Raw genomic sequence first — 13,869 nt, forward strand, 5'->3', positions numbered from 1 at the left:
TACTTTTGCCTGCATTAAGTTCAAGTTTTTAATATTCAGATTTTTCAGGGGGAGCTGCAACACCCTCAGCATCCCTACTTCCTGCGATTATGATTATGGACAGAGAGCTGTAATAAGAAGGGGTCGAGTGAATCATTTTACATCGATCTTTAGCAAGGCACTCAGTACATCACAGACATCAAATGGTTGAAATGAAAATAAACTATGTGAATCTGTTAGAGCATTATTCTTTACAATCTGTTGAGGCGACTAAAGGACTACCTCTTTCAGAGACTATCCTTTCAAGCAGGTGGCCAGCTGAAGCCTAGCACTTATTAAAAGCACTACAAATGTACATGTTGACTAGTATGGGACCAGAGGCTGTCAAAAACCCGCGGGGGCAAGGAGGGGTTGGACTTAAATGAGGGGTTGGAGCTTTGTTTCAAAGATTTGACAATTTTCCAGAATTTAGCTGGAAAGTATTAACTAAAAAAAACGAGTATATAAACTATTCAAGAATACTTGGCTTGTTGCAAAGCAGTTTTGCTCTGCCACATTCGGATTGTGTAGAAATGATCAACTGTGTGTTGTCGTGTTTCGTGTCGGGTGTCTAATATGCATGGTCCAGACAGATTTGTGGTAATTCCAAAATAAAGTTATTCAACGATGCTGTCTGCTTGATTTGACACCAGAAAACAGCGCCACCTAATGGGTTAAAAGAAAACAACAAGAAGGATTCACAGGAAGAGACGTAAACCGCGGAAGTGTGCGTCATTCCTGGAGAGCGAGAAAGAAAGCAGCAACAAACACTGGCCCATTAGTCTGTGAAAAATTCGCAATAAAACGCAAAAATGCGTCATTGATATTTTCCACGGTTATCAATCGTAAAAGCCAATAAGGACAACGGTACGAAATGGCGACTGGGGGTGGTGGCATTGGTCCACCGTCCAATCTTGAAGGACGAGCATCAAATTTCGCCCATTCTGGAGCGGGAAGAAATGCTGGAGTGGCCTCGAATATGCCAGTCCCGGTGGTTGCAGCACCAATCTCACCCCCGTCGGGTGGCCTTCACCGGGAGCCTATGTACAACTGGCAGGCCACGAAGAGCTCAGTAAAAGAGCGCTTCGCGTTTCTCTTCAATAACGAACTGCTCAGTGACGTTAGGTTTATTGTCGGTAAAGGTAGACAGGCGCAGAGGATACCAGCGCATAAATTCGTCCTCGCTGCTGGTAGTGCAGTATTTGACGCCATGTTCAACGGGGGAATGGCCACCACCTCGGCCGAGATAGAGTTACCTGATGTGGAACCTGCAGCCTTCCTAGCCTTGCTAAGGTAACGTCTATTGACCGACCATGCACTGCATTGCGATATAATATATTTATAGAGAGGTGTTGTTACCCCAGTACGTTAGTTAAATTGTTCCCCTTATGTTATGAGTGCTGACATTGAATTGTCTGTATGATAATATTCATGTATTATTAACACATTAGAGACTGCTGCCTATAGGCATAGACTGGAAATCACTGGCCACTTTACAGAATGGAACACTAGTCACTTTAATAATGTTTACATATCTTTCATTACTCATCTCATATGTATATACTGTATTCTATACTATTCTACTGTATCTTAGTCACTTTAATAATGTTCACATATCTTGCATTACTCATCTGATATGTATATACTGTATTCTATACTATTCTACTGTATCTTAGTCCGTTCTGCTCTGTCATCGCTCGTCCATATGTATATAGTCTTAATTGATTCCTACTTAGAATGGTGTGTGTTTTATGTATATGTTGTGTAATTTGTTAGATATTTCTGCACTGTTGGAGCTGGAAGCTCAAGCATTTTGTGACACCTGCAATAACATCTGCTAATTACGTGTATGTTACCAATACAATTTGATTTGATGTGAGTTGATGAAACTGATATCAAACGAGGCTCCTGCTTGAGCTATTCCTAATTACTATGCCTAATTACCTCTTTTAAAAAATGAAACGTTTTTCTCTTCTATATGCAATGTCAAGCTTTTGTTTTAGAAGACAGACATTCTGGTGTTCTGGAAGCCTGTACATCCCACCTTATTTGACCACCTATTTTGTGTGTGTGTGTGTGTAGGTTCCTGTACTCTGACGAGGTCCACATAGGACCAGAGACGGTGATGACCACTCTGTACACCGCGAAGAAATATGCCGTTCCTGCTCTAGAGACTCAGTGTGTGGAGTTCCTTACCAAACACCTCAGGGCAGACAATGCATTCATGCTACTCACTCAGGTATATAGGGCTGCTAATATTACTCCTATTGCATAAACTATTCTACATAATACTGCTACTCACTCAGGTATATAGGGTTGCTAATATAACTCCTATTGCATAAACTATTCTACATAATACTGCTACTCACTCAGGCATATAGGGCTGCTAATATTACTCCTATTGCATAAACTATTCTACATAATACTGCTTCTCACTCAGGTAGTATACAGAACTAGTAGCATTAACTATAATACATAAAACCCTCATGTGGGTACTAAAGAATATGCCAGCTCTTCACTAAATAGAATAGACTACTGTAGTTCATCACTTAGAAAGAATAGTCAAGATGGCATCTCTGCCAATTCCTCTTGGGTAACAGTTCAGAACAGGGTAATCAAAACTCCAAAAACTAAGCCATGACTGAAGATAATACACAGGCCTAGATGACTTGGGTAGTACTACAGAATAAACTTAAACACAGGTCACATCCCACACTGTCCATGTCCACTGTCCAAAGTATTTGCGTAGGCCAATGTGCTTCCAAAACAAAACATCTTAAAAAATGTAACGTATATTCAAGTGTTCTCGTTTCCTGTTTTTGTTCTGTTGAGCGAGCAAGTTTGATCCTAGAATGTTGTATATTACGTTATGCCTTTATCAAATCAAGTGCAAATTGGTGGGGCGGTACTTGAACAGACAACTTCCCCATGTGTCTCATGCTGATGTGTCATCTTGGACCGTGCTCATTCTTTCTGCAGGCCAGACTATTCGATGAGCCTCAGCTTGCCAGCCTCTGTTTGGAAACAATAGACAAAAGCACCGGTGATGCCATAAACGCAGAAGGATTCACTGACATTGACCTGGGTATGCATCAGTATGGCCTCTTATTCACACAGGGACATATCCCAATGATATACAGGGGATGATATACAGGGACATATCCCAATGATATACAGGGGATGATATACAGGGACATATCCCAATGATATACAGGGACATATCCCAATGATATACAGGGGATGATACACAGGGACATATCCCAATGATATACAGGGGATGATACACAGGGACATATCCCAATGATATACAGGGGATGATATACAGGGACATATCCCAATGATATACAGGGGATGATATACAGGAACATATCCCAATGATATACAGGGACATATCCCAATGATATACAGGGGATGATACACAGGGACATATCCCAATGATATACAGGGGATGATACACAGGGACATATCCCAATGATATACATGAACATATCCCAATGATATACAGGGGATGATATACAGGGACATATCCCAATGATATACATGAACATATCCCAATGATATACAGGGACATATCCCAATGATATACATGAACATATCCCAATGATATACAGGGGATGATATACAGGGACATATCCCAATGATATACAGGGACATATCCCAATGATATACAGGGGATGATATACAGGGACATATCCCAATGATATACAGGAACATATCCCAATGATATACAGGAACATATCCCAATGATATACAGGGACATATCCCAATGATATACAGGGGATGATATACAGGGACATATCCCAATGATATACAGGGGATGATATACAGGGACATATCCCAATGATATACAGGAACATATCCCAATGATATACATGAACATATCCCAATGATATACAGGGGATGATATACAGGGACATATCCCAATGATATACAGGGGATGATATACAGGGACATATCCCAATGATATACAGGGACATATCCCAATGATATACAGGGGGTGATATACAGGGACATATCCCAATGATATACAGGAACATATCCCAATGATATACAGGAATATATCCCAATGATATACAGGGACATATCCCAATGATATACAGGAACATATCCCAATGATATACAGGGGATGATATACAGGGACATATCCCAATGATATACAGGAACATATCCCAATGATATACAGGGACATATCCCAATGATATACAGGGACATATCCCAATGATATACAGGGACATATCCCAATGATATACAGGAACATATCCAGGGACATATCCCAATGATATACAGGGACATATCCCAATGATATACAGGGACATATCCCAATGATATACAGGGACATATCCCAATGATATACAGGAACATATCCCAATGATATACAGGGGATGATATACAGGGACATATCCCAATGATATACAGGAACATATCCCAATGATATACAGGGGATGATATACAGGGACATATCCCAATGATATACAGTGGATGATGTACAGGAACATATCCCAATGATATACAGGGACATATCCCAATGATATACAGGAACATATCCCAATGATATACAGTGGATGATATACAGGAACATATCCCAATGATATACAGGAACATATCCCAATGATATACAGGGACATATCCCAATGATATACAGGGGATGATATATACAGGGACATATCCCAATGATATACAGGGGATGATATACAGGGTCATATCAATGATATACAGGAACATATCCCAATGATATACAGGGACATATCCCAATGATATACAGGGACATATCCCAATGATATACAGGGGATGATATACAGGGACATATCCCAATGATATACAGGAACATATCCCAATGATATACAGGGGGTGATATACAGGGACATATCCCAATGATATACAGGAACATATCCCAATGATATACAGGGGATGATATACAGGGACATATCCCAATGATATACAGGATCCCAATGATATCCATATCCCAATGATGATACAGGGACATATCCCAATGATATACAGGAACATATCCCAATGATATACAGTGATATACAGATATATCCCAATGATATACAGGAACATATCCCAATGATATACAGGGGATGATATACAGGGACATATCCCAATGATATACAGGGACATATCCCAATGATATACATATTCCATGATATACAGGAACATATCCCAATGATATACAGGGAACATATCCCAATGATATACAGGGGATGATATACAGGGACATATCCCAATGATATACAGGAACATATCCCAATGATATACAGTGGAATGATATACAGGAACATATCCCAATGATATACAGTGGATGATATACAGGAACATATCCCAATGATATACAGGAACATATCCCAATGATATACAGGAACATATCCCAATGATATACAGGGACATATCCCAATGATATACAGGAACATATCCCAATGATATACAGGAACATATCCCAATGATATACAGGGGATGATATACAGGGACATATCCCAATGATATACAGGGACATATCCCAATGATATACAGTGGATGATATACAGGAACATATCCCAATGATATACAGGAACATATCCCAATGATATACAGGAACATATCCCAATGATATACAGGGACATATCCCAATGATATACAGGGGATGATATACAGGGACATATCCCAATGATATACAGGAACATATCCCAATGATATGCAGTGGAACCGCCAATAGACTTATGGTGTTGTTAAAAAGGAAAATGCCATTGCAACCTCTTTGCAATAAGGAATTGAGACCAAAAGCTCAATAGAAGTGTCATGTGTTTAATAACAAGGATACAGTCAGCTGAGTGCTTACAATTAGAAAGCTCACAACACATTTTATCTTCTTCCCTTGTAGGTGTCACCTCCCCAGCTATACATTTTGTGACCCCAATGAGTATCCCTCCTTTCCCCTGTGGAATGTCCATGCTCCTCTTTGTTTAGCCAGATGTCAGAATCACACCCCATCTATCTTCTGTTCTTGGCCTGACCCTGCTCATTAGGTCATGGTTTCTAAATGAGCGTACACACAGTTTCATGGCCTAAACTCCATTAGTCCTCACAGTAATCTTTCAGCAAACAGGATACAAACTAACTACAGTTTAACTTGAAACATGTTACATTTTAATAGACTCCATCAGTATTTTATTAGGATCCCCATCATAGGGGTAGTGGAAGAAATGGACTGCTTTAAGTGTATGTTGGTTTCTGGGTGCATTCTGGAGGCAATTGAGTTGAACCTTTGACCCTAACCCCTTCCCTTTTTGTCATACTGTGTAGACTAGACCTAACACTGAGCCTGTGTTTTTAGATACGCTGTGTGCAGTGTTGGAGAGAGACACCCTGGGGATTCGCGAAAACCGTCTATTTGGTGCGGTGGTGCGCTGGGCGGATGCCGAGTGTTACAGGCAACAGCTTCCCCTCACCTCTGAGAACAAACAGAAGGTTCTGGGCAAGGCCCTAACCCTCATCCGCTTCCCACTCATGACTGTGGAGGAGTTTGCTGCGGGTGGGCATCTCTCTGTCTGAGACATACACACAGAGACAGATGCACATAAACAGAAAGACAAACACACACATTATCTAAAGTTGTAGTTTAAAATGCTAAATAAGTTAGGACTCTGCTTTGTCAGATTTCACATATCCTAAATGTTATTACTTTTTAATACGAGTAAGCACTGCTTTTCATCAAGCTCAGTTTTGTAAAATGTAAATACTTGAACATACTTGTAACCTAGAATTAATTTTGAACATAACGGTGTATAATCATTTTATAAATGTGTTTGTGTTTCTGCTGTCCAATGAACCCAGCCCTAGAAACCAGTTTGATATTAATTATTGTGCAACAGGGCCTGCCCAGTCTGAAACCAGTTTGATATTCTTTCTTGTGCAACAGGGCCTGCCCAGTCTGGAATATTGTTCGATCGGGAGGTGGTAAATCTGTTTTTACACTTTACAGTAAACCCCAAGCCGCGGGTAGACTACATTGACAGGCCCCGTTGCTGCCTCCGAGGAAAGGAGGGCAGCATTAGTAGGTTCCAGCAGGTTGAAAGTCGCTGGGGATACAGTGGCACCAGTGACAGGATCAGGTGAGACTGTGTACCTGCTTGTCTACACCGTGACAATGTCCTACCGGCCCCACACTATACAATTACAATGACTAGAAAGAAATTACTTTTATTTTGCTCGTATTTGTTTTTTGGACATGCAAATTATTCAGACGGAAAAATATAAACTTTTAATTCTAATTCAGATGATGGTGTGTCAAATGCAGCCTCATTACAACACTGGTTTGTCCTTCCATAACCTATAAGCCTTTTTCTACAGACCTCGGTGGAGAGAAACACTTATGAGCGGCAGGTAGCCTAGTGGTTAGAGTGTTGGGCCAGTAACCAGCAGGTAGCCTAGTGGTTAGAGCGTTGGGCCAGTAACCAGCAGGTAGCCTAGTGGTTAGAGCATTGGGCCAGTAACCAGCAGGTAGCCTAGTGGTTAGAGCGTTGGGCCAGTAACCAGCAGGTAGCCTAGTGGTTAGAGCGTTGGGCCAGTAACCAGCAGGTAGCCTAGTGGTTAGAGCAGGGCCAGTAACCAGCAGGTAGCCTAGTGGTTAGAGTGTTGGGCCAGTAACCAGCAGGTAGCCTAGTGGTTAGAGCGTTGGGCCAGTAACCAGCAGGTAGTCTAGTGGTTAGAGCGTTGGGCCAGTGGTTAACCAGTAACAGGTAGCCCAGGTAGTGGTTAGAGCGTTGGGCCAGTAACCAGCAGGTAGCCTAGTGGTTAGAGTGTTGGGCCAGTAACCAGCAGGTAGCCTAGTGGTTAGAGTGTTGGGCCAGTAACCAGCAGGTGCCCTAGTGGTTAGAGCGTTGGGCCAGTAACCAGCAGGTAGTCTAGTGGTTAGAGCGTTGGGCCAGTAACCAGCAGGTAGCTTAGTGGTTAGAGCGTTGGGCCAGTAACCAGCAGGTAGCCTAGTGGTTAGAGTGTTGGGCCAGTAACCAGCAGGTAGCCAGTGGTTAGAGCAACCAGCAGGTAGCCTAGTGGTTAGAGTGTTGGGCCAGTAACCAGCAGGTGCCCTAGTGGTTAGAGCGTTGGGCCAGTAACCAGCAGGTAGCCTAGTGGTTAGAGCATTGGACCAGTAACCAGCAGGTAGCCTAGTGGTTAGAGCGTTGGGCCAGTAACCAGCAGGTAGCCTAGTGGTTAGTGTTGGGCCAGTAACCAGCAGGTGCCCTAGTGGTTAGAGCGTTGGGCCAGTAAGAAAGGTTGCTGTTTTGAAACCCAAAGCCGACAAGGTTCTGTCAATGTGCCCTTGAGCAAGGCACTTAACCCTGATTACTCTGGATAAGAGTGTCTATTAAATGTCAAAATAATAAGCCGGTTCAACATATTTTTGGAGGGGGGTTGCTTCTGGCAGAGCCATAAAAAACCAGCCACATCACTGTCTTACAGTGGTGGAACATTTCAATGCAAATCAACACCCCCAGAAAAGTTTGAGATGGTTGTTCTTCTATTGCAATGTGTGTTGTTAAAGGAGTCAGCCAGGTGAATTTGAGCGATGGTCTTTCTCCAGCCTCATACCTCTTCACCACACCCCCATCGGCAGAGACGATTGCATGTGTATTAATAAAGGCAGTGTTCGTCTCCCATTGGTGGAGTTTCTATTGCATGTGTTTTAATAAAGCCTGTGTTCATTCGTTTGAGGTTTCTAAAGGTATCTTGTAATTTCCATCTCCTGTAGATTTAATGTAAATAGAAGAATATCAGTGGTGGGTTTCGGACTGTATGGCTCGATCCACGGACCTACGGACTATCAGGTTAATATACAGGTAAGCATTTAATAATGATGAGCTAATAATGTTATCAGCCTGGTAGCCAGATCAAATGTGTCCTGTTAGTGCTTCAGTCACACGATAACTTCTCCAATGTTTCTTACTGCGTATGAAGCACGAAGAGATCTGGTTACCAGGGTAGTGTCGAGTAGGGCACATAGTAACAAAACGTTTTGCAATGGAAAACCAAAAACCTGGGTTATTAGACAAGGCCAGGTAGTACCTTCTGTTTCAAAATGTTTTTGTCCCCTGTTTGGTGCCAACTGAACATGATCCAGGCCATTATAGTGAATTTGTTCAGAAAACCTTTTTAATTTTTTAAAACTATAGTGCAAACAGTAATAGACAATAATTGTATCCATTTTTTTCAGATTATTGAGAGTGACAAAAGCCTAACGCTAGCAACAAACGACACGGGCTTCAGCTGTGACGGAACAGCCAACACGTTCAGAGTCATGTTCAAGGAGCCGGTGGAGATTTTACCCAACGTTAGCTACACCGCTTGTGCAACCTTAAAGGTACGCTCACCCTGTAACGACAGAACTCACCGCTTGTGCAACCTTAAAGGTACGCTCACCCCGTAACGACAGAACTCACCGCTTGTGCAACCTTAAAGGTACGCTCACGCCGTAACGACAGAACTCACCGCTTGTGCAACCTTAAAGGTACGCTCACGCCGTAACGACAGAACTCACCGCTTGTGCAACCTTAAAGGTACGCTCACGAACGACAGAACTCACCGCTTGTGCAACCTTAAAGGTACGCTCACCCCGTAACGACAGAACTCACCGCTTGTGCAACCTTAAAGGTACGCTCACCCCGTAACGACAGAACTCACCGCTTGTGCAACCTTAAAGGTACGCTCACCCCGTAACGACAGAACTCACCGCTTGTGCAACCTTAAAGGTACGCTCACCCCGTAACGACAGAACTCAAGTGCATGTTTACAAACAAATAGGCTATTGTCTTTTATTTTTCTGAGTTTGAACTTTGCCTCTGCTGCTAACAGCAGCATGGTTATTATAGACTTGAATCAAATGTTGATGCAAACTAGTTTTGGTCTGTATTCTACTAGATCATCAACCCTGTGTGACCACAGTTGAGACTTTGTATCAACATTTTAATCGTCAGCGCATCTTAAAGGGATTGTTCACACAAAACAAAACTACAAACAGTTATTTTTGTATTGTGTCCATTAGTTCACTGTTACAATTTTTTAGGAATGTTTTATGTCAAGCTTTCAAGGTGGATCATTTCAGTACGTAGCGAAAACTGCGTTTTGTGCATCATTTCTCTATGCTAACAATCCACTGGTCTCCTGTAGGGCCCGGACTCTCACTACGGCACTAAAGGGTTAAAGAAAGTGAGCCAGGAGTCCGCCACGGGGACCAAGACCACCTTTTTCTTTTTCAGCTCTCCTGGGAACAACAACGGCACGTCAGTGGAGGACGGACAGATCCCAGAGATCATCTACTACACCTAGACAACTCCTCACCACACCTGGGTCCTGTAGAACCATGGACCCGGACTCGTCCATGAAACATTTTTGCATTTTGGTTTCCAATGCAGCACTAAAAAAAAAATTCTGTTGCTTGTACTATTAAACATGGATCCCTAGTAAACACGACTGGGTTGTGTTCAGTAGGCAAACTTGTTGCAGCTAGAAACGTCATGAATAGAGATGACGTGATGACTCATTGCGGCATGTTTTTTCTAGGTAATGTATTTCTTTCTGAACGTTCCGCAATGTCGTTCCCTGCTGAACAATGCCCTGGATCAGGTAGACACCATCTACCACACCTAAACCAGGGGGCCATGTTCTGTAGGCATAGAATGGAGGAAACGGCGTGCGACTGGGAGGTACTACCTGAGCTTGTCCAATAAGAAGCACTTGTTTTCTGTTACAAAATGTTTTGCTATGGTGTGCTCTAATGAGAACTACCTATGAGGTTGGGTAAGCCTGAGAGTGGAATGGAATGGCGCACTTCAGGAAGGATTGTAGCCTGGTCCCAGATCTGTTTGTGCTCTGGCTGAGTCCATTTCTGTCGTTGTCCAAGACGATTCCAGAAGGAGTTGGCAAAAGGGCAGAAACAGACCGACACCCAGGCGAGAGGGATTGTGCCTTCTGCTGTTCAGGAATGGATACAAAGACTTTTGGAAGCCAAAATGAGTGGAGTAGTGTCAGTCTAGTCTGCTGGTTTGTGAACTTGGATGTGTGCGAGACCAGTGGATGCTGGTGGGAGGAACTATAGGAGGACAGGCTCATTGTAATGGCTGGAATGGAATAAATGGTAAGGAGTCAATGTGGTTTCCATATTTTTGATACCGTTAAATTTATTCCATTCCAGCCATTACAATGAGCCTGTCCTCCTATAGCTCCTCCCACCAGCCTCCACTGTGTGAGACATTTGACATAATAGAACTGTAACTCAAAAAGGATTGTTACATGTAGAGATGTATAATAGGACTGTGGACTGGCTGGAATCTGGGTGATGGTAGACAATGACACAGTTGGAAATGTTCTATATTCTACTACTGGCTTTCTGTGGTCCGTACCTTCATCAGGGAATCACCCACTACAGTGCTGTTGTCTGGAGTGTATTCACTAGACACTGAAACGGGAAGGGACTACCTGAAGAAACTCGTTTTCATTGCAAAACGTTTAGCTATGGTGTGCACTTATGAATACACCCCATGTAGTGTAAAATCGCAGAGTGCCCTTCACTGTTCGATCAATGTCATTTCGTAGTTTGAATGGTAAAAGTTCCACTGTTTTCGTGCTTAACCTTCATTGATTATATTTCCAGGTGGGGTTTTTCATGGGCAAATAAAATCTTAACTAGTGACGTCTGAGTATTTGTGCGTATGTTAAAGTTTGCCAATGTATGTTACATGCTTTAATTTGTTTCCTTAGCATGTCACCTAAGAGTAAGACAGGATAAAATTGTGACTGTTAATTGCTGAAACAAGTGGAAATGTATATTTTTATCTCTCTGCAATAAAGTATGTTGACACCAATGATGTATTTGTCTGATACCTTCTGAAATGATTCAGTGTAGTGTGTCATTAAAGCTACTGTCTGGGATCTGTGAAGTTGTTCAACAATGCATCACAGATTTAATGCTCTCAAACACACCCATAATCTGGGAAACAGTTCAACAATACATCACAGATTTAATGCTCTCAAACACACCCATAATCTGGGAAACAGTTCAACAATACATCACAGATTTAATGATTTTCAATGCTCTCAAACACACCCATAATCTGGGAAACAGTTCAACAATACATCACAGATTTAATGCTCTCAAACACACCCATAATCTGGGAAACAGTTCAACAATACATCACAGATTTAATGCTCTCAAACACACCCATAATCTGGGAAACAGTTCAACAATACATCACAGATTTAATGCTCTCAAACACACCCATAATCTGGGAAACAGTTCAACAATACATCACAGATTAAATGCTCTCATACATAATGTAGGACTATACAGAAAGATGGGGGGGAATGGCAACGTAACAAGTAGTTGTAATACTATAATAGTTCCTGTAGGTGGAGCTCCAAGTTAAATCAATGGCTCTCCAACAACACCTGCTCCAACCTATCTTCAAACCAGTTCATAGGGACCCTGAACACACTCGCTGTGCTGCAGGCTTTTGTTCCATCCCAGCATTAATACTTGATTCAACCAACCAAGGCTTTGATTAATAGTTGATTAGCTGAATCAAGTGTTGTGCTTCTAGGCATACTTTTAAATAGCTTTGTATCTGCATGAGTTCCAGATCTAAAACCAACCACCCCTGGTCTCTCTTGTCCATGCTATGGAAATATGGTTTTTCAAATGTCCACTTATTTGATTTTCTACAATATCAAAGGTAATATACATCAAGTTGGCCTGCCTTGTAGGTAATGGAGGAGAGAGAAAGGGATATGCTTGTTTTTTAGTTTCATATGCTGAATTGCTTTGGCTGCTTGCTAGACTGTCAAAGATATGCAGTGGCTGTTTTTGGTTGTTGTTAAATGCGGAATGCCGCTCCGGCAAGGACATTGGCCTGTGAGAAGAAAAGTTACATCACTCCCACATTAGGCATACTTTACTGGGAAGAAATATGTGTTCAATTGTCAAGCTCAGGAAATAATCTTGTTGAAATAGATATATTTTGTGCAAAATACATTTTGTGAAAAACAATTTGCCAAATGGTGTAAAAATTGGCAATATTTTCCAGAATCATACTTGGGGCTGGGTTTGAAAGGTTGGTGATGAAATGTTCCCATTCCACCATGCTGAATTTTTATTTCACCTTTATTTAACCAGGTAGGCTAGTTGAGAACAAGTTCTCATTTACAACTGCGACCTGTCCAAGATAAAGCATAGCAGTGTGAACAGACAACACAGAGTTACACATGGAGTAAACAATAAACAGGTCAATAACACAGTAGAAAAAAAAGAGTCTATATACATTGTGTGCAAAAGGCATGAGGAGGTAGGCGAATAATTAATCTGAATTCTCAGAACATCTTACTGTCTCTTACAAACATCTAAATACAACATAGCTCTTGAATAAGGCAGATAAGTAACAGTTATAGTAGACTTATTCCAGACAGCTATTGTTGAATAGCAGACCTATGAAATATCAATATCAATATTTTACAAACAAATAGTCACACTACATGGACAGTAGCAGAGAGGTAAGTAGCAGTATACCTATTGAAGACAAATATCCATAGACACTATTGCTTTTTTGATCAAAATGATGAAACTATCAAAAGCCAACCAACTTGTGTTCTTCTTAATGAATATTCAGTGTGCTATCTCTGAATAAGTTAGCACTTTGGTTGAACAGTGATTCCCTGATTAGCTGTTTTGAAACAGATGTGTGCACATTAGGGGTTTGGGATGAGTCTTCAAAGACTATTAAAAGCAATAACCAAATGTAAGAAGTTATGTATGGGTATTTCTGACCTTTTGTTTGCACAGACCATAAAAACCACCTATGGTTTGAAAGATGATTATGCATGAGGTAA

General features: G+C 41.6%; 1 protein-coding gene across 2 annotated transcripts; it reads left to right on the plus strand.

The window, feature by feature from the left end:
• The first annotated feature begins 743 nt into the window (after positions 1–743).
• On the plus strand, positions 744–11,852 carry LOC135556202 (BTB/POZ domain-containing protein 1-like). 2 transcript variants are annotated; one of them, XM_064989205.1, is made up of 8 exons: positions 744–1,311; positions 2,101–2,257; positions 2,998–3,103; positions 6,329–6,526; positions 6,914–7,106; positions 8,744–8,831; positions 9,206–9,352; positions 10,159–11,852. In XM_064989205.1, the coding sequence occupies exons 1-8, from the start codon at positions 893–895 to the stop codon at positions 10,315–10,317; spliced, it is 1,467 nt and encodes a 488-aa protein (XP_064845277.1). In that variant the 5' UTR covers positions 744–892; the 3' UTR covers positions 10,318–11,852. The 2 variants fall into 2 exon arrangements, with proteins under 2 accessions (XP_064845277.1, XP_064845286.1); XM_064989214.1 differs by having other exon boundaries at positions 6,977–7,106.
• Positions 11,853–13,869: the final 2,017 nt, after the last annotated feature.

This window comes from Oncorhynchus masou, chromosome 2 (assembly GCF_036934945.1).
Source record: "Oncorhynchus masou masou isolate Uvic2021 chromosome 2, UVic_Omas_1.1, whole genome shotgun sequence".
Lineage (NCBI taxonomy): Eukaryota > Metazoa > Chordata > Actinopteri > Salmoniformes > Salmonidae > Oncorhynchus > Oncorhynchus masou.